This window comes from Dipodomys ordii, unplaced genomic scaffold (assembly GCF_000151885.1).
Source record: "Dipodomys ordii isolate 6190 unplaced genomic scaffold, Dord_2.0 Scaffold10, whole genome shotgun sequence".
NCBI classification, from domain to species: Eukaryota; Metazoa; Chordata; class Mammalia; order Rodentia; family Heteromyidae; genus Dipodomys; species Dipodomys ordii.
Window position 1 is genome coordinate 23,625,014 of NW_012267226.1, and position 21,425 is coordinate 23,646,438.

General features: G+C 40.2%; 1 protein-coding gene across 1 annotated transcript; it reads left to right on the forward strand.

The window, feature by feature from the left end:
* The first annotated feature begins 13,607 nt into the window (after positions 1-13,607).
* Mmp12 (matrix metallopeptidase 12) lies at positions 13,608-21,182 on the forward strand. The gene is made up of 10 exons (XM_013009859.1): positions 13,608-13,750; positions 14,794-15,041; positions 15,610-15,758; positions 15,841-15,966; positions 16,813-16,974; positions 17,435-17,558; positions 17,748-17,881; positions 18,354-18,513; positions 19,897-20,000; positions 20,744-21,182. Exons 1-10 carry the CDS (start codon positions 13,655-13,657, stop codon positions 20,842-20,844), a joined length of 1,404 nt encoding a protein of 467 aa, XP_012865313.1. The 5' UTR covers positions 13,608-13,654; the 3' UTR covers positions 20,845-21,182.
* The last annotated feature ends 243 nt before the right edge of the window (positions 21,183-21,425 follow it).

Genomic DNA, 21,425 nt, shown 5'->3' on the forward strand with positions numbered 1-21,425 from the left:
AGAGCGGAGCTCCTCTGGAATCTACAATCACGGAACTAAGAAAAGTAGACAGGTGTTCACTTTGTCTTATAGCAATGAAGAGTTTCAGTGTTTCTGGAAGAATACAACGAAGGATCATGACTTCAACATGGGTCCCTGCGTGGTGGTCCTGTAGTCTGGGGGCTGTGGTGGAGAAGTGATCACTCATCACTCAGGCCAGGGCCAGCTTGAGTGATGACCCTGGTAGCCATTCTGCTTCAGAGTTAGTCCTATTGTCTCAGAGCTCCCTGGGTCTGTGGACTTCCGCAGACTCAGAATCACTCTTGTGTATGAAGTGAAACTTACTCGCCTGGAAAAGGGTTGATAAGCAGGAGCTGGGAACTGAAAGGGGAAAGAAGAATAGGAAGGGGAATTGGATAGAAGAAGGGGATGTAGATCCAAGTAAAGGAAGGGAAAGACTTATGTCCTCCACAGTATTTACCCTGCTGCAGGCAAGTATTGTGTCCTAGCAATTGGGAAGCATACATGTCCACCGTACAGAGTGGAATATGCTGTCTGCTTGTGTGTGCATGTGTGTGTATGTGTGTGTGTGTGCGCACGCTTGTGTGTGTGCATGTGTGCATGCACACGCGTGCAAGTATGTGTGGTCTTGGAGCAGAATGAATGCCTGGAAGGTCCACAACCCAAGAACAGAGATGGTATCAAAGCTTCTGCATAGGACAAAATACAAATTGAAATTCCCACTTTGGAGATACCCAGAATTTGTTTTGGCATTGTGTCCACAGTAGCATGGCAATTGAACATGCTCATGCAGCTCAGAGTGTGGACTGGAGCCTGAGTAGTTTGGAAGTCAACAGGCCACCTCGCAGCTCTGTACCTCAGATTCCTCTGCACAACATGAGGAGAACAGTACTTGCCATGCCTACCTTCTGGGGTTGTTACAAAGATCACACAAAACTGTTTCTTTGGCGTATGTAAACGAGCAAGTGATGTTTTAAGATGACCACTATTAGAGTTTCCAGCTCCCTTCCCTCACCCTTCTTTCCTTCTATCCTAGAAACATTTCTGTCATTTAAGATCTCTAAGAGCTAAGCCCTGGGCAATGGGGAGTTTGGCTCCCATCATTGGAATTATTGTTTTAAGTCATCTCATTCTGAATAATTTAGCTTGTATCTCTGCATATTGAAACCCAAGGAACTCCCAACTAGCAAAGACTATTAGGAAAGAGAGAAGCAGAGTAAACTCCACATATTACATTTGCAGTTGATTTATTATGGAGGAAAGTAGCGTTTGGATTTTACAAACCGAGAAACATGTCATTTCCTGGAGTGTTTGGAAGTTTTTAAACCCTATTTCTTGTTCAAATCTCTTGACTTTTGATCTGAGATGGCCTAAGTAGTTGCCCAGTAAACTCAAGACAAGTGCTCTGCCATTACATGGGCTGGTTGAGCCAGTGAAAACTTGACAGAAAAATAATGGTCTGGGAACCAGAGGGAACTTGTGTTTCATTGTGGTTTTAAAAATGACTAATTTGTAGAAAATGGAAAACCAACTATAGTATAAGCATATTACAGAAAAGAGCTTTAGAACAGATGCAAGCTTAATTAATAACCCAGACGTTATTGCCCAACTCACAGACCTTTTTGTCATGTGGTAAAATATGTGGTTTATCCACTACCCTGGAAGATTCACCATGAGCCTCTGCTTCCAGGAAATGTGATATGATATATTCTTAAGTTTATGTACCCCAATTCCACTGTCCCTCCAAGACGCTGTTCCTACTTGAGTGGACAAATGACTTATTGAGTATTCTCTGATTTGTCCTTAAACTTAGTTGAATGAGAGAGGTTTATGAGTACTCTTGTAATCTTTCAGCAGTTATAAAGCTGTGCTCTACTGGTTTTAATGACTGAGCAAGGAGCTTCATAAAGGCCTATCCACCCTTCCATGCAGCTGAAATGCAGCAGCCCATAGGCTTACCAGAGCCTGGGAAGGGGCTGGGTCGTGGTGGAAAGCAGACAATATGGCTGGCAGGCTCGGGAATACAATTGGACCTATTAAATTCCAAATTAGTCACAACCTTCTCATGTTCTTTAGAGCTGGAGTTGACAGTGTGTTTCAAAATAGCTAATATAAGTTTTAAGGCTTCCTACACAGCATAATGATAAATATTTTGGTGACAGATACACCAATCTACTCATTACATAAGGCTTACATGAACTGAAAGGTTACACTATATCTCATAATTGCATATAACTAAGGGTCAATTCTTTTAATATTTCATGTAGTCCTGAACACAGCTATAACTTAGAGCTGTAGAAGACCTGGGGAAATGCTACCAAGAAACAGCAGAGAAAGGGTGAAGAAAGAAAGCCTGAGATGGAAATCCAGGCCCTCGGTGTGGAGAACCCTAAGTGACAGGGTTAACCAATCCCCCTATGCACGGCCTAAGGTGTGAGTCTTGCATGAAGGCCTTTAGTAGAGTGAACATTTCTGTGTGAAGAAAGGATGTGATAAGAGATGCCTGTGTACTTCAGTGACAGAACATTTGTCTAGCATGCCCAAGGTCCTGGATTCAATCCATGATATGAAAAGAGGCAGGCAGGCAGGCAGACAGGCAGACAGACAGGCAGAATATAATTGTTTTAACCACAGCACATAGTGCACACTGAAAAGTAAATAAGGCCAACAAGTTTTAAATAAAGTTATTAATTGGGGATGGGAAGGTAGCTCAGTGGTAGAGCACTTGCCTTACATGCCTAAGGCCCTGAGTTCGATTCCTCAGCACCACATAAGCAAAAAGAAAGAAGCCGGAAGTGACACTGTGGCTCAAGTGGTAGAGCGCTAGCCTTGAGCTGAAGAGCTGAGGGACAGCGCCCAGGCCCAGAGTTCAGGCCCCATGACTGGATCCCCACCCTACCCCCCAAAACAAACAAACAAAAAACACCAAAGTTATTGAGTTATTGTTCACCGGAAGGCTAAGACTCTCTGGAACCTCTTCTGCCTTGGAAGGTTAAAATGGGTAAAGTTCACTGCCATCCTGGGCTATCATTTGAGCAGGAAATGATTACAGCTCATGTTGCCTTTTCATTTCTCATATTCTTAGACTGTGACTTCCCCCTGGAGAAGTAAACTGCTAGACTTTTCCAGTTGCTGCTGTCCACAGCCTCTGTAGGGACTGGTTTCCTCAACTGAGTCATCCTGCTCCTAGAATGCTGCCTTCATCAAAGGCAAGAGGACTACATGGACAAAACTGACCTGAAATAAATAAAGGGGTGCGGATGCTTTGGGGGACACAGGTGGCCATGCACTGACCTCAACAAAAAGTCTTATTAGTTGGACTCTGAGTCCCAGAAAGGAAGCCTGGGCTAGGACATTCTTTGTGCCAGGGCTACCCACATGTAGAGAAGATGGCACTCGGGAAGGGAGCTGGTTGCATGGAAGTCAGTGACTTCCTCTGCACTTGATTCATCCCACCAGCCCCTGGTGGAAGGCCTTCCGGCTCTTCTGGAATGATAGGAAATGAAACAGTCGTTCTTTGTCATTCTCTCTTTCTCTCACCTCTCTCTTCCCCCCTCTCTCCTCTCTCTCTCTTTCCCTCCCATCGCATTTTTTTTGAGACAGGATCCCACTAATACAGCCTTGCATGTTAGCCTTGAATTTCTGAATGTAGATAGATCCCCCTTCCTCAGCTTCCCAAGTATTGGGATGATTTTTCTTCATTATTGGATCAGCTTTCAAAATGTTAATGTGTTTATTAAAAAGAATCCTTTAAAAGTTCAGTTTCTAGGTCATAGCTGGAGGTTTTGATTCAGTAGATAAGGGCAGCCACCGTGAAAGACAAATTCCCCCTTGAGTTTTCTAGAGGCGTGACGGCACTGCTGCTTCAGTGGTGCCGGGTTGTCCTCCTCCGCTTAGCTCTCATTTTATCTCCTCTGCCCTCTGATGAGATCATAACATTTGAGGTCAAGAAATATACCTTTGCTTTCTCCAACACTTCTGGAAGTAGACCTCATGTGTGACAATGTTGATTCAAAGTAAATAGAACCTAGTCCTTGAAAATGTCAGGGCTGGTTTTGAGTGGGAAAGACTCACTTTCTAGGCAATCAGAATTCACCAGACAAGAAATACATAGGACATAGGCTTTCCAGTAGATGTGTAAGCAAATGACTCAAAACATACTCAAAACACCCAGAATGTGTTGTTTTTAAAAGTTTTGTTTTTCAAAAGTATTTTAACCAGCTTATTTTACTTAGAATGTTATCCAAAAGATAAAAATGGTTGCTCCTTTTTACAGTTAAGACAAATCCCTTAATTAGCATTATGATTAATTGCTAACATTATTATTGATAGTGGAGCTAGATCCAGGGTCTCCTGCTTGCTGGACAAACACTCTGACTTGAGCTATGCCTGCAGTCCTTTTGCTTTAGGTTTGTCAGATAGGTTTCATATGCTTTGTCCTGGACTGACCGACTTCAGACAGGGATCTTCCTATCTTTAGCCGGGATTAGAGGCACTCATCAACATGCCTGGCTTGTTTTTGAGCCAGAATTTTGCTAACTTAATTAGGCTGACATTGAACTATGATCCTCCTGCTCTCTACCTCCAGAAAAATAGTCCTGTATCCGGTCCCACTCTCTTTAATTAATAATTCATTTCAAAATTCTAAACTAGAATAAAAAATGTACCGAAAGCCAAAGTCATCTATCAGTGGTAGGCATTTGTTCAGGGAGGAGAGAGTGGGGATCTGGTGACTTCCTCCTTCTTTAACAATTTGTCATTCCCTTGCTTAAAACTTGCCACAGGTTTTGGTTCACCTGTAGAATATGATTCAGACTCCCAAGGGTAGATTTACAACATCAACCCAGGCTGAGTCCGGGCACTCATTTCCCACCCAGCCCAGTCTCTGGATGTGGCCTCCAGCCATGTCCCATCAATCCACTCAGCCTCCATCATCTCCCTTTCAGTGCCTAGAAGAGATCAAACACTGCCCTCTCTGACCTTTGAATATGCTGCTCTTCCTACCCCAGCTAACTTCCTCTGCAACATTCAAATCTCAATTCAATTATCACTTCATTTCAGGCCTGACTCTAATATAAAAGAGGAAGAAAAAATAAGAACTCTACCTACTTTAATGAATGACTTAGAGTTTTTAGCGTTTTTCAGGAAGACGTGGGCAGCTTATTTTGCTGAAAATTTACTGTGGTTTCAGAAGTACTTCACTTGTCTGAGGAATGGTTTCACTTCCTTTACAATGGTCAGTAATAGTCACAATAAAATTAAGACAGTAGAAAAAATAAACTCTATGTACATGTAGACAACAAGTAAACTCCTTGTACAATAGTCTAGGGAAATTTACCCAGTTAAGTTATAGATTTGTATGATCTAGTTATTAATCTAACTCAGATATTAGACTGGCCATTTTTAGATGAGCATTTTGATCAAATAGATTCAGCTTATCACTCACCCACTCACAATGTTATGTAATTGAGGGTTTCCATTAATTTCTTGAACATTTGTGTATAATGCTAACAGTGAAGGCAGGAGTCTTTTGAGCCAGTGAGGAAAAAAGATATTTCCTCCAAAGAGAGGTGCAATCCCCCCATCCTAATTATGCAATGGCTGGTGTTCAGCTGTGGTGCTAGATGTGGACATGGGTGGAATTCCTTCGTGATGAAAACTGGGAATTCATTCCTGTCCCAAGAGACATCCCCTAATAAAAATTTAAAAATTCCACTAGTAGCCAATCATCTGGAAAACCACAAAAAATTTAAGAGACTCCTGAAAGGAATCACTCAATAAATAAAATGGTTGCAGTTATGGCTACATGGTTATACATTATGCACTGAAAAAAAAAGTCATTAAGACAAACGCTTAGGATTTGTACACTTTCCCCACAGGCATATCATATATCCATAACAATTGCCTAAAAGTATCGCAGTTCCTTAGCTACAGCAAATTATTGAGACCGTGAGGTTCAGCTTCCTCATTGCAGAATGGAAATTGTAGCAGCAGCATAGGGTCGTGAGTTTACATGAAATAACGTTCAGAAAACATCCAGCCTAATGCCTACCTGCAAAGCATTATGCTCTCATTCATGCTGGATCCTTATCTTTTGAACATCCCTTCACAAACGTATATACGTTTGAGTTCTCAAAAGAAAAATTAAGCCAGAGACAATCCACTGGACTAGACATGCCAAAGACCAAAAAGCTGGTGAGACTTAGGAGCTAAAGCCAGCCCAAACCCTGGTACTCTTGGGTAACAGGGAAGGTGAACATGTGAAGGCTCCTTGTCATAATAACTACAACCAAGCCAAACATTGCAGCTGAGGTGCCAGTGAGCATTTCAGACTCACAGCTGAAAACACAGTATTTGCTCACTGTGCAAGATTCTTCCCACCAAAAAAACAAGGGTAAACCACCAAAATAGGAAATATCAAAACAGTGGGGTTCCCCAGGAATGGTCACAGCAGGGGATCCAAGTTCACTTTGGGACCAGCCTTGCAAGAATGCTCGACTGACTCACGAAAAGCCAATCAATGGATACTTTCATATATACCGTCTTCCAAGCCAGGAGTTGGGGGAATTGAGATGTTCTGCTGTGAGCAGCGTGCGTCACCAACTTGTTCTTATTAAACTGGTTTCCTTTGAGTTTTTCCATCCTTCAGGTTTAGTGCCCACAGTGACCTGGCCAATGTTCATAAAGCAAAAATATTTGTATAGTCATGAACTCTAACTTTCCTTCCTCTATGTCTCAGCATCCTACCAGGGCCTGGAGTGTTTATTAGAATGAACAAATTCATTCTGCACTAATTGATTAGGAGCACTTCCCATGATGCAATCATTGAAAAAAAGCAAGAATCAGGGAAATGTCTGTAGTGCAATTCTATATTTACCGAGCAAACCATGGCAAACCTCCAGAAGACTATGCATCAGATGACAGATGAAGAGCCAGAGAGAAGGAGAAAATGAGTTATTAATGATGGGACAAAGGAGAAAAGGGACAGTTATAAACCAACCAAACAACAAAAAGACCCACTCTAATGAGAGTAAGTCTGCCATAAGCATTGCATGTATGATACAAACTTATTTGCCTAAATTTCTCCATATGTGCATAAATGCATAAAGAGAGGGATGAGAGAATTGTGGTGATCTCATGAGTACAATATCAATTTATTTAGTCCTTATGTTTTATAAGTTGATTCTTTACTCTTTTTTCTTTTTTGTACTTCAAATGTTTTTTGGCTGGCATTCATCATTTGTATCATCAGAGATGACTTTTTAAATTCTCATAGAGATAAAAAAGATTCTTATTTGTAGTTCAGTTGACCTTCTGCATTCTCCAGGCATATGTCTCGTAGCCCTTAAACTAGCTCTCCTCAAGAAGGAGGCATGGAAAGTATGGAAGTCTTGGTTCCAAGCCCCTCACCCCAGTTGTGCTGATGCAGCAAGGGCACATGCATATGAATATGCACTTGGAAGCAGAAAGAAAAACAGGCCAGCAGCTCTGGAAAAGAAGCCAGAACATAAATATTCTGCACAAAGTGACCAAAGCTAAGTGGGATGTGAGATAGGTCTCATGGAGTTAGCTGAGCCCAACTGGACCCTGTGGCCACAGGCTTTGTCTCAGGAAAACCCGGAGCAAAGTCTTTCCTGAGGCACACAAGAACGTGTCTAGAGACATGGAGGCCTCCCTCAAACTTCCTTGAGTTATGTCTAGCACACAGCTGTTTAGACATGGTTGCCACTCACTGTGAGATAGTTTTCACTTATAAGTGGGTTTGAAATATGATTCATTCTTCTTTGAAGAGCCTGTTAATCATCTCATGGACTTGGTATTCAAAGGAAGTTCCTTGTTCTCTCCAAAAAGTAGATCTTCTCAGAGCTGATGGAAAATCCCAAGAGATTTGTTAATTCATAATGAAACTAAGATGTGAAACTTGAGCTTGTGAAATGGCTTGGTGCTGAGGAAGGGCCTCCGTGCCTCACCTGGGTTTATCCAAGGTAAGGTAGGAAGCTATCCTAGACAGAGAGAATTCCACTTCCTGTTTAGTGGACCTCTGCTAAAGTGGCTTCATTCTGTTTCTCCAAGTGGGTGTGGGGATTTTTTTAGGCTAAAATAAATTTTTATTAAACGTTAGAAGACATTGATATACAATTGACAAATTCTTTACACAACAACTGCCAATCTGTGTCCAATTTTTAAAGTTCTCTACACATTTGGACATTTTGTTGTGAAACAGAGTGTAAAAATATGTCTTTTAGAAAGTGTTAAGATCATGATTTTAGTCAAAATAATGTTTAAAATGGAAGTCTTTGCATGAAAGTGAGCCTGCAGTGATAAAATAATAAGTGAACTGTAAACATTAAATAGATAAAGCTGACTTACTAAGGCAATGAGCAAGTATTCTGTAAACTTCTGAAATGTTTTATTACTTTCAGAAGCAGTGCCAGTACGAGGTATCAGCAACCATAGTATAGGAATCTTGAATGATACCATTATGCCAAAAGCACCAGTAACAACCAAGTGTATAGACAAACAAAATTTTTTAAAATCATCACAAAAGAGCACCTCTTCTGAAACCTGTCAAGATGTCTTATTACACTAGAGGCTTATGGCACAGGCCAAAAACCCAACAGGAGACAGTATCTCCACATAAAGTAATAGTAATTCATCCATTTTAGAACGGAGTAACATCTCTTTAGTAGTGTTACTGGTACAAAAGAAAGACACAAGTTTAAACTATGATACAACATAGAAAAAAGGGTCAACAGTTAGGGTCTTTGAAAGTATCTCTTAGGTTTAACAAAGACCAACTTTTGTAAACTGAATCTCTAATTCAAATACATCTTCATTATTCCAAAAAGGTGACTGACCAACTGATGCTATCCAGGACAGCAGAAGCCCAACCACCAACGTGGAGGATACATTGCCTCACAAAGGAGCAAGTTTACCTCAAAGACGGGAAGGAAGCAGAAATAGACTGCAATATATACACAATTACGAGGCATTTTAAAATTCGATGTTGTCAACTTTTTGCCCTGAGTTGGGTGCTTTTTATAATCTCTGGAGAAACAGGTGCATTCCATTGTTCCAAGTTGTGCCTATAAATGCTATTGTTCCAGCAGCAGGAACAGTATTTTTGTTCAAGACACTGTCAAAGTCAGATAAGCTAGGCTAATAAGAGGACTTCATGGACAGACAGACAAATGTAGATAAATAATAGAAAACCATTCCTTCAAACACTGTTTCCTTCACAAACTATTCAGAATGTCCCTGCGTTTTTTGGCAGACACTATGTGTGTTTCCACATGTCCAGTAGGTCTTACTGCAATACACTGAAGTTCTGCCTTTCAAGGTTCTCCTATCAGTAGCATGCCCGTTGCACGGGTAGCTCTTCAAGAAGCCATTGGACAATACATTAAAGGAGGATTTATTAAAGGCAGCTGGGAGAAGGAAGTTTCTGAGGGCCCCAATGTGTTCGAGTCAGAACGGCTCAAGGATCAAGGCAAGAAAACAGTAAATATTTCAGAATTTCTGCCTCAGATCACACTAATTTGACTACATGCATGGAAGATGGACTAGCTGTCTGTTCCAGAAATGTGAGTCGTTCCTGTGCTGGCTCAATGATCTCACCTCCAAGATTACATTTCATCTCACAGTTAAGCAGCTATTTATTAAACTACCTAGTGATACTACTAGAGCTTAAAATAAGAGGCCCGCAGTTATATAAATCATGATCACATAAGCTCATGAAGTATACACTTTCTTGACAAATAGAGCAATGCATTTAGAAAACTATACTTAAAGTATATGAATAATAATAAAGGTGATCATGATAGAACAGCACACACACCAAATAGGAAGTCCCATATTAAGTATTCTGGGTAAGGGCCACATAGAATCACTATCCAGATGTGTCACATATATTGAATTCCTTACCAGGAAAATTTAATTTCAGCTCTATTCCACCACACCACTGCGCCAGCAGGAAATTCAGCCCCAGTGGTTCTGGAGTTCCACCTTCTCCTTACTGATCTTCCCAGGCTACCTATCTTTCAGTTCTACTTACTGCTGCTTCTGTGCCAGACTTGCTTTGGGGATGTCACCTGCCCCCGGCCTAGGATCTCACTTCCCTGAAATTTCCTGTGGTCCTCCATACCCTTAGAGTTCTTCTGTGCAATGGGGCTCAGTTCTTCCTGGGATCCGGAATCCCTGGACTCTCCCACGCTTGCAATATAGGTTTAGGGGAAAAAAAATCACCTACCGTTCTTATTGATTGAGATGCATTGTATACAAAAATAATCATGTCACAATGAAATCCCCTGTACAACTAATTGATACTAATAAAAATTATAGGTCAGTAAAAATAAAACAACAATCTATCTCACCATGGAGAGTAAGTACCGTGCAGATTCTGATTTATTATTCTTGCTCTAGTCATGGAATTGTCTTCATTTTGATTCTATCTGGTCAACAAGTATGGGTGATCAGTTTCTTTTGAGAATGTCCCTATTTTTTTTTGCCAGTCCAGGTGCAGAAAATCAGGAGCTGCACACTGTCCCTGAGTCTCTTTGTACTCAAGGCTAGCACTTTACCACTTGAGTCACAGTACCACTTCTGCAGGTTTTTTTTTTTTAGAAGTTTATTGGAGATAGGAGTCTCACAGACTTTCCTGCCCCAGTTGGCACAATCCTCAGATCTCAGCCTCCTGAGTAGCTAAGATTATGGCATGAGCCTCCAGCATGTGGCTGTCACTACTTTTTTTTTTTTTCTGTCAGTCATGGGCTTGGGCCCTGTCCCTCAGCTCTTTAGCTCAAAGTGAGCGCTCTACCGCTTGAGCCACAGCACCACTTCCGGTTTTTTAGTGGTTTTATTGGAGATAAGAGTGTCACAGACTTTCCTGCCTGGGCTGGTTTTAAACTGTGATCCTCAGATCTCAGCCTCCTGAGTAGTTAGGATTACAGGCGTGAGCCACCGGCGCCCGGCTTTGTCACTACTTTTTTAATGACACCAACCTAGATCTTTTGGCAGCATGGATGTCTTCTTGAGAAGTTTTATCTACTCTATGGCGAAATGCTAAGTGGAACTGGTGACATGGTCATTTACTGCCTCAGTAACATATAGTACAAACTGCATGACATGTAGAGGTCTGAAAGCTAGCTTTCTCATCTCCAGATTGAGGAAGACAGCCATCACTGAAACTATTTTATAAAGTGTCAGACAATTGCTAGATACTTTTGCATATTATTTAATACAATCTTTGTAACACTTCATACAAATGTTCTGTTTGAAAGCAATACCTTTTACAGAAGTAAAACTGCTCAAGGTGATAAAATAATGGGGTTAAGATTTTGAAGCAGGACTGAGTTTATAACCATTCACAGCCATGTCCTGTGGATGCCTAAGTAGCCTCTATCTCCTCAGTTCTCCCATTTGGGACACAAGATGAGTCAAGACCCAGATGGAAATAAAATTTGGGTGTTTCTGAGGACATTCTATCACTTTGTATCTTTAGCAATGTCCCCTTATTTCTTGTACCCCATGCTCACAGGATACTTCCTGTTTTCCTTCCAAAAACCAATTACTTCCTGCCTTAGATAGGAACAATTCTCAGTAGGGAATTACTCCTACATTCATTCACATGTGCTTTTTGAGTAGCTACTAACTTCACAGTAGTGTTTTTCAGCATGAGGAATGGAGTGGTGGAGAGCCACCTTCTTTTTCAACCTTGTTTTGTTATCCTTAGGCAGTTGTGCAGAGGGCCTTCATTTCAATATGTCTGTTTATGAGTACAATGCACCTGGATCAATGTCACGTCTCCCCTCATCCTCTCCATCTCTGCAGTATTTCTCATTTTTTCTGCTTTCTAATCCACATCTGTAGTGTTCCTTTTAAGATACTTGAACTAAATTCAACAAATGAAAGGGTTACTATCTTTTCCCCCATATTCTCCCTTTTTGCAAATCCTAGAGCCACATCTTATAGCAAATTCAATACATATTCTTTCCCCCAAGGTCAAAAGCAAGGGAGTAAAGGAATGAGTGAGTGAGCAACTATCATATTGCTAGAATTAGTAACTCTGCCTCATCTGATCATCAGCAAAGCCTAAGGAGGCAAAGGTTGACATTCTCCTTTCAATTAGGCACCTGGGAGTCCTGGAGCTCTAACTATAGACCTTGTAAAAAGTCAGAGTTTGGAAGTGAAATTCCAGAAACAGTGTGGAGAATCTCCTTTTGCCCTACTTGAGAAGGGAATTTGTCCCCTGGAGTCCTGGCCTCAGGAAAATGCCAGGAAGTAACCAGTATTTCCCAGGCCAGGGATGTGGGTCAGAGCCATGATTACATTATTACCCACTACCATCCACCTGTTGTTCATACAAATCAAACGGTGTGTAACCCAAAGGCTGCAGAGTTGAACTTTTCCCTGCCCAACTGCCCCACAGCTTGGATTTCTGCTTCTGGAGTTCAAATAATATTGACCAAGAGGTATATTCTATGCAAATAGGACAGGTAGGTGGGGGGGGGGAAGAAGGCTGGGTTCGGAGGTCACAGGGGGAGAAGAGGATGGAGAATTTCTCTCACCCAGCTGTAAAGCATTTACCCTCATGTGGACAACTCCAGGCAATTTGGGAGGTGGGGAACTTTTTTTTTCAATTCTCTATAGGTAATCAGGTAGGATGGGATTTCTGCTCTGATAACTATAGCTCTCAAATTAGGCTACCATTAGGCTTGGAATATGTACGCTTCGTGCAACAAACTTCAACTTGCTTAATGTGACAACCCTAGATCACAATTCTCTTTTGAGCTAGATTCAACTTAGAGAAGACTCATCTATTCTAGCAAAAATAACTTACACAATCTTTTACATTTTACTTTAAAAACAAGCTTAGCAGCTATAAACATATATGAATATAGATACAGGGTCATACACATTTGACTAAAGTATGGAACACAGGAGAGGACTCAATAGACTCACAGTTTAACAAAATGAATACCAGGATGCTGGAACACATTTTGTCCTTGGGGAGGGGCAAAGAGAGGAGAGTAGACAACGAGGAGAGAAAAGGTAGGAGAGTGCAGTCATAATATTCAATGTACATATGTGAAAATGGAATGAGGAAAATTGAGGGGAAGGGAGGGGCCGGAAGAGATGGGGAAGAATAATGAAATGTGACTGTGATCAAGATGCATTGTACTCATAAACTGACATGTTAGACTGGAACCCTTTTGTACCACTAACTCCTGAAAGATAACAAAATAGATTTGACTTACAATGGAGATGAGAAAAGTATTTGAAAATACTAAACTGTTTAAAAATACGCTTTTAGTTGTCTTTATATTTTAGATGCTTTGTGTTTTGTTTGTTTTGCTTTACAAGGGCTTATTTTGTAGAGCAGGTAGAAGTGGAAACGTATCATTTTGAAGAAATATACTCCAAGATGTGTAGGTCAGTGATAGGTTAGAGGCTAACTTGTGAGTTGAGTAAAGTCATGATTTTATTCACATGGTTTCTGAGATAAATCAAAGGATGATATCAACAGTGAGTCACCCAAAGAATTTCATGTTCACAGATCCTGGACCCAGGGTTATATAAAGAGGGACATTTGAGGAACTTGTGCTGAGCAGGAGCAGAGTTAACTGAACTGAGCGTCTGGAGGGAGACATTCACAATGAAGCTTCTTCTACTGATTTTGTTCCTGCAGGTTGCTGCCTCTGGAGCTGCTCCTCTTGCTAGTGTGGAGGAGCAGGTGGTGGCATTTGCTAAAGTAAGTACTGACAGATACTGACAGATCAAGCCTAGTTTGTCTCTAAGATCTGTTGTATTTGCTAGTTTTATTTGTGAAAAGTACTACTTGGAGACTGGCTGCTTGGGGTTTGCTTTCCACATCCATTTTTTCTTTGCTATAGAAGAATTTAAAAAGAAAGTATTGGTTTGAAAAGAGTGTTATGAAAGGTGATAGTTGCTCTTTCCACTAAAAAGCTCTGGCTAAGGAATTTTAGCATGATATAATTAGAATTCACTTTAGTTACAGTATTTTATGTTAGTTATGGAATGCCAGTTAATAATCTGAGATTTCAAAAATGGCCTGACCTATTTACCCTCTTCAGGCTACTGTGATGCTTTCAGCCTAATCTATCATTTATCCCAAATATTTCTTCATAAGCATTTTAAAAATCAATTTTTCCATTTGTAGTTTATCTTTCATTAAAAGAGTTGGATCTAGTTTCTAAATCATTGCTGTTTTGGATATCTTTGCTCAGGATGTCCTGAACTTGTGAGCTCAAGTGATCTTTCCCTCTCAGCCTCCTGAGGATGCACTTGTTTTCTAAAATTAGTTTGCATCTTTTTGTCAATGGTTGGGATTGATCCCAGTGCTGCTAGCACAACAGGCAAGTGCTCTATCACTCAACTACAACCCCAGTCAATTAATGTTTTTACCCCAACTTAAATGAACAACTTACATACTTCACATGAAAGAGTTTGCCACTTTCTGATAGTTACAGTATGCCAGGTGCTAAAACAGCTCTTTGAAAGTAGAAACAAGCTTGAAGAAATAGAAACTCAACAGTTTTTTCCTCTGTGCTTCTAGGAACAAACTTAAGTAATAAATTATGACATATTTCTGAGAGCATAGAAAATTAAGAATGTTTCCTAGTTACAATTAATTGCCTGAATATAATAATAATCTAATCTTCAATTCAAATACCTGGTTCAAAAACCTCTGTGTAAAGTTGATTCACATATACAGAATTGCCAACAGCAACTTCTCTGATAAAATTCTGCACAATTGAATGTATTTTTTTTCAGAAATACTTGATAGACTTTTATAGCTACAAGATAGAGGACATTCCAACAACAAAAATGGAAATCAGTAGAAACTTCCTAGAGGAAAAAATCCAGGAAATGCAGAAGTTCTTTGGGCTGAAAGTGACAGGGCAACTGGACTCAGCTACTCTGGAAATGATGCATACACCTCGATGTGGAGTGCCTGACGTTTACGATTTCAGAACGCTGCCACGCCGGCCAGTATGGAACAAACACCATCTCACCTACAGGTAACGCAGGTGGAGGGAGGCTTGTGCTTCCTACCTCCCCATGGGCCTGGCTCCCAGAAACCTGAGCCTTGTAGACATGCTACAACCCAAATCTAGAAGTACTAGATCAGGGGCTTCATTTCACTGTCAACACTACTCTGTGTTACAATCCATTACCTAGAGCAGGGAAGAAGGTTACTTAAGGAAGAGTTTCAACCCTCTGGTTTACAAATCAGTGCAGAACAGAGCAGAAAAGTTACAGATAATCTAGGCATGAAGGAGAGAGAGAGAGAGACAGAGAGAGAGAGAGAGACTGAATAGTGGGGTTGGATCAACATAGATGTCTGTGAGCAGGAGCAAAAGGTGTGGTATCTATCCAAGTAAATCCTTTATAATTCAATTTTATTTTTGTTAAGAAGACAGTTATCCAAGCAAAAATGTTTGCATATAAAGAAGCAAGTCCTAATCTGTAATCTAGATTAGAATGGTTTTTGAATCACCTTCTAGTAATGGTAGCAAACATAGAAAGATTTTGGTATGATAAAACTGACATGTGGTTTCTGTATGTTTTCCTCTCTTTCTGATAAAGAATACATAACTACACCCCTGACCTGAAGAATGAGGATGTTGATTATGCCATTGAGAAAGCTTTTCAAGTGTGGAGTGATGTGACACCCTTGAAATTCAAAAAGACATATGCAGGCGACGCTGACATTGTGATACTTTTTGCACACAGGGGTAAAGAACTTGGACTCCCTCTGTATCATGTGTGATTCTGTGGCATACATATAGGACTGATTTTCTTTCCCTTTTTGAACAGAACATGGTGACTTCAGTTCTTTTGATGGGAGAGGTGGGATCTTGGCTCACGCTTATGGACCAGGCTCTGGTATTGGAGGAGATGCACATTTTGATGAGGCAGAAATATGGAGTGACAACTTCAAAGGTAAGGGGAAAGACACTAAGCAAACAAAGACTAAATGTAACAAATATTTTTCCTGATTTTCAAAGACTCTGACAAGAAAGCATTATATGGCCTGTTCTGATTAAACCTTTTCAAAATCAAATTGAATACTTTACATGAGTCCATATTTCATTTCCCCAAAACTGAGGCCATTGGATTAGACTATCTTAAGGATCGACTACAAGAATATAAAAAGATTCTAGGAGCAAGTTCCTTAGTATTAATCCATGGAAAGGTAAAATCCATTAGTTAGATGTGATGGTAAAATCAATAAACTCAAAAGCAAACACAAACACTAATTCTGTGCTTTAACAACAGATAGAAAAAGGTGAATAAAGAAGAATAAAGGGACCATTGTTGATCTCATTTTATATGCTGGCAATTTCTTAGGTTCACAGTTAAAGTTGTAGCAAATTTAGATGCCTATGGAAAAACACAAGAATATGTATATATATATATATATATATACACACATATGAAAGTTAATCTCAAAAGGTAGAGATATAATAATTATGAGAGTGGAGACAGTGGAGGGGTTCTGGAGGCTGATCAACAGCTATTTAGGAACAAGAAGTTCTGGTGTTCTCCTACACAGTAGAGTGACTATAGTCAACAATCATGTCCCATATACTTCAGAAAGCTAGAAAAAGGATTCTGCATATTTTCATCACAATAAGATAACAAATATTTGAAGAGATAAATATATTTGCCCTGATTTGAACATTGCCAGATGCACATATGTATCTAAAATCACTTGGTCTATACAACTTGATGTGTCAGAAAATGATGGCCATGTACATCACCCCTCTTTGGTGGGTTTCCTCTTAGGCACAAACTTGTTCCTTGTTGCTGTTCACGAGCTTGGTCATTCCCTGGGACTCGACCATTCCAATGACCCAGAGGCAATAATGTTTCCTACCTACAGTTACCGTGACCCTAAGACATTTCGCCTCTCTGCTGATGATAAACGTGGCATACAGTCCCTCTACGGTAAGTTGAACATTGTCATTTTTCTGTCTTAAAGTTCCTCTTAACAATGGTCTAATACATCTATCTACATTTGGATTGAGCTCTGTCATTTCTTTTGAGCTCCATAACAACCTTGAAAGGTAGGTGTGCAGATATTATGTTCATTTTACAAATTGGAGATCTCGCACAAGCCTTTAGATTGGAGCTTTTTCTACCCTCGATAACCCTACTGAAGATGACACATAGAGAAAAATCTAATGGGAAAAGGGAAATCAAAGTAATCAGAAATACTTTCCCCCATGAGGTTGCAACCATGTGGGAAAATCCTGAATGGATTCAAGATTTTTATGAAATGTATCAACTTAAATTGGCTTTGATGCATTTTCCGTCAAGAAAATAGAATACTTTTAAAAGAATGGTTCTTCCTCTTGTGACCAAAAGTGCTAACTTTTCCCAAATGCTTCTTGAAATATATTTTCAGGAGTTCCACTGACGTACCAACCCAAGCCAAGCCCTGAAAGTCAAGTACCAGATGCCTGTGACCCCAACTTGAGTTTTGATGCTGTCACTACAATGGGAGATAAAATCCTTTTCTTTAAAGACTGGTATGAGCATTCTCATTTCTAACAATATTAGTGGTTTTGTCCTTAGAATTCTTTTTTTTTTATGTCAGAGAATACTCAGCCAGGATCTTTCTGGTCTCAACTTCCCAGGTATCTAGGATCACAGGTCAAAGGCTCTGGTGCCCTACAAGCATCGTAACAAGCTTTAACTTTAAATGTCTTTCACATCAGGTTCTTCTGGTGGAAGCGTCCTGAGCGATCAGCCACTGGTGTTAGTTCAATTCATTCCATGTGGCCGTCCTTGCCAGCCGGCATTCAAGCTGCTTATGAAATTAAAGCCCAAAACCAGATTTTTCTTTTTAAAGGTAACTTCAATGTTTACTTCTGCCATCAAGTATACTTTAAAGAGAAGGAAACAATAAGAAAGTATTATTACTTTCATGAAGTAGACAGGAGTATTCCACATTTTCTTCAGGGTAGCTCTGAACTATAAGCTAATATTGCTTTAACTAGTTGCCCAGGAAATATCTGCACCTCTTGGGGAGCTACAAATGTTTCTAAAATATAAAATGTTTCTAAAATATATGTATGGAGAAAAAACATGGAATCATAGAACATAAAATAAACCACACTGAAGAACTATAGGGAGGGAGTGCGGGTCTGTGGTAAAGTATATTCCTACTGTACACCAGGCTCTATATTTGAGTCCCAGAATTGGGAGAAAAAAAAAACAGAACAATTAATATTTTAGAGCTTGGAAAGAAATGCATTAAGTCTGTATTTTTGTTCCTGTTTCTATGAAATTCAAATATATCCTTTTTCTTCTTTGCCTTGTAGATGACAAGTTCTGGTTAATAAACAATTTAAGACCACAGCTAAACTATCCCAAGAGTATATATTCTCTGGGCTTTCCCAATTCTGTGAAAAAAATTGATGCAGCTCTCTTCAACCCACTTTACTATAAAGTCTACTTCTTTGTGGGTAACCAGTATTGGAGGTGAGATTTAATGGTCCAGGGTTGTTCCCCAGGATTTGTTGGTAAAACAGCCATAGAACAAAGTGCTCCACAAGATAGTTTTCCTTTGTAAGTTCTCAGGTTCCTGAAAGAGAGATCAAGGGAATGAAGAGCAGAAAGTTGTTGTCAACCTACATCTTTTCTCTATGCCTCTGGTTTCTGTTGTAAGAAATAGTATATAATCTCATTTAGAAAGAAAGCTCTTTAAATAAAATGCCATATTACAAAGCAGTAGACATATTGAGAACATGTTCTAGATCTCTAAGGCCTGGTATTTAGTTTATGGCCATCTTAGAGGATGTATAGATTTCTAGAGTTCTTCCCATAATCACTGGAATCCAAAGACAAAATGAGTGACCTAGAGATCAGATAGTCAGGCCATTCCGGGAGCTCCTCTGAATGATTTTGTCTCAAGTATCTAATTCCAAAGTGGGCTAGGACCCTCTCTTTAGTTAGTTTCCAGATTGCTTGCATGGTGGACATACTGCCTAATAAAATCTTTGACGATTACATTGTTACCCCATTTACTCTTGAACATTTTAAATTCAACATCTACTTTCAGTTGAATACTACAAGCTTGTCAACCAAGTTCAGTCTTATTTGAAAAGGAGAACTATTTATTTTAGCAAAGAGAACTTTTTAAAGAGCTCACGAATTGGTGTCATTTGTCATAGCTTGCGATTGCTAACATTAGCCGTTCAACTCTGACCAGTGGCTCTATTTACTTTGATGCTGCCTAGCCACTCAAGGTTTTTCTATTCTTCTCCTCAAAACAGTGAAACTTCCCCCTTTCCCCACTCTTTCCAGGATCAGGAAATCATGAGCAACCAATAAATTCTTAGAGAATTAAATTGCACAAAACTAAGATAACAGGTACTTTTGATTGCCACATCCAAGTCTAGAGTGAGATGACACTGTTTACTCACTGGTGAAATAGAATTTGGAAATATCACCTGATTATATGGGCCAGCTATGACAGGATTAACTTTCAATGTCTCTCTAATATCTGTCTTTAAAATCTTTTAGTTCCATGGCTCTAAAACTATTCCCTTCTGTTATCCTCTGGACAAAATCATTGTTGTTGTCTTAGTAGAAAGCTCTGAAAGGAAGGCAATGACAGGCAATTAAATCATTGGAGCATGGGGAGGGGTCTGGAGCCAGTGCTGGGAGAGGCTCTGCGGGACGGTGGGGATGGGGAAAGACCTCACTAAGTTAGGGAGCCGACATGCTGAGTCCTGTGGGGTTGTAGAGTAATCTGTGTTTTAGTGTTTGATTTTCCTCGTTGGCACAGTTAAAGGCCTTTTAGGAGAGGATATGCATTTGTGGATAACGTCATAAAATCCATTTCCTGGTTTTCTTGCACAGGTATGATGTGCGTAGACAGCTCATGGACCCCACTTATCCCAAGTTAATTAGCAAATACTTCCCCGGGATCAAAAATGAGATTGATGCAGTCTTCTATTTCAAAAGTAAGTGGATTCAGAAAGTATAGATACCCATTTTAAAACACTACCAGGAACAGAGAATGGATTTCCCCATTGGAAAGAGATGGGGGGGAGCTCAATTCCCACAGGTTCATAGAGGGAAAACTCACAGTGTGCAGGGCTCAGGATAGACAACAAAGAAGACTGAGCAAGGTGGGTGGTGCTACCCATGGTGCCTTTCCTATGGTGGTCTGGAAGGAGGGGGAATAGAATTGTTGCTACCTCCTCTGACCGAATTCTGGAGTTTTCTGTGACCTCTTGGAGTCATGTGTCCAGTAAGCCAAAGGCACCTAAGACTCAGGCAAGCCTGGACTCAAGTACTTCTTGCACCTAGCATTCTGTGCCTTCCTTCAGCCCCTTCTACCCTCACAGAAGCTCACTGCAAGATATAGAAACTGCATCCAAATCGGGACTGAGGATGAGATGAGAGAAGCTTGATAATATGCTAGAAATACCTTCAAGCTTGGCCTAAGCACAAGTGTTCAACAGACCAAGATTCTCAAGGCCTTCCCTGTCTCAGTTCCTGTCTTTAGGGCCCTGTTTACCCTTCCCTGGGCCCCTTACCCTCTGGTTGTGTATAGATGCGGGGGCAGGATACGCACATGGCTACAGGTGCCTAACATCTGTGTTCTCAGATCACAGCGCATGTGGTCTAGTAATCCACAGCAACAGATTTAAAGAAAAAGAAGAAGAAATACCAAGGGGAAATTAATTTTTTTTCCTTTTAGGACACTACTATTTCTTCCAAGGACCTAATCAATTTGAATATGATGTCCAACTGCATCGAATCACCAAAAGGCTGAAAAGCAATAGCTGGTTTGGATGTTAGGAATGATGTTTGTCAACTTAACTTCAGTTTAACAAGTATTTATTGCATATTTACAATGTGCTCAGGGTACCTATTGCATTATTATGTATATCATAAAACAACGTAATAGCTTAAATTGATTGCATAGTTGAATAATTACATAAAATACAAACCAGTATTTTCCATTTTTGTTTGGTTCTGTTATTAAGTTTGAAAACTTCTCTTTAAAGGAGAACTTTCTATAAAAGAGGTCACTCTAAACCTTAGTTCCTACCAAACTTGATTGACTAGATAGAATAATTACTTCTCTGGCTAAATTAAAGTTAAATATGTATGTTTTTCTTGTGCTCAAGTGAAAATGTGGTCTCTTTTTAAAATTTGGGATGAAAAGTTTGGATGCAGTTTCTATATCTTGCAGACTACTGAAGTGATTCCTCTCCCAATGTCCTCCCAACGCACGCCTGGCCCTTGGGCCCTCCTCTTCCTTGTTCTCAGGCGGGCTTCAATTCTCTCTCTCTCTCTCTCTCTCTGTGTGTGTTTGTGTGTGTGTGTGTGTGTGTGTGTGTGTGTGTGTGTGTCTGTGTCTGTGTGTGTGTTGGCAC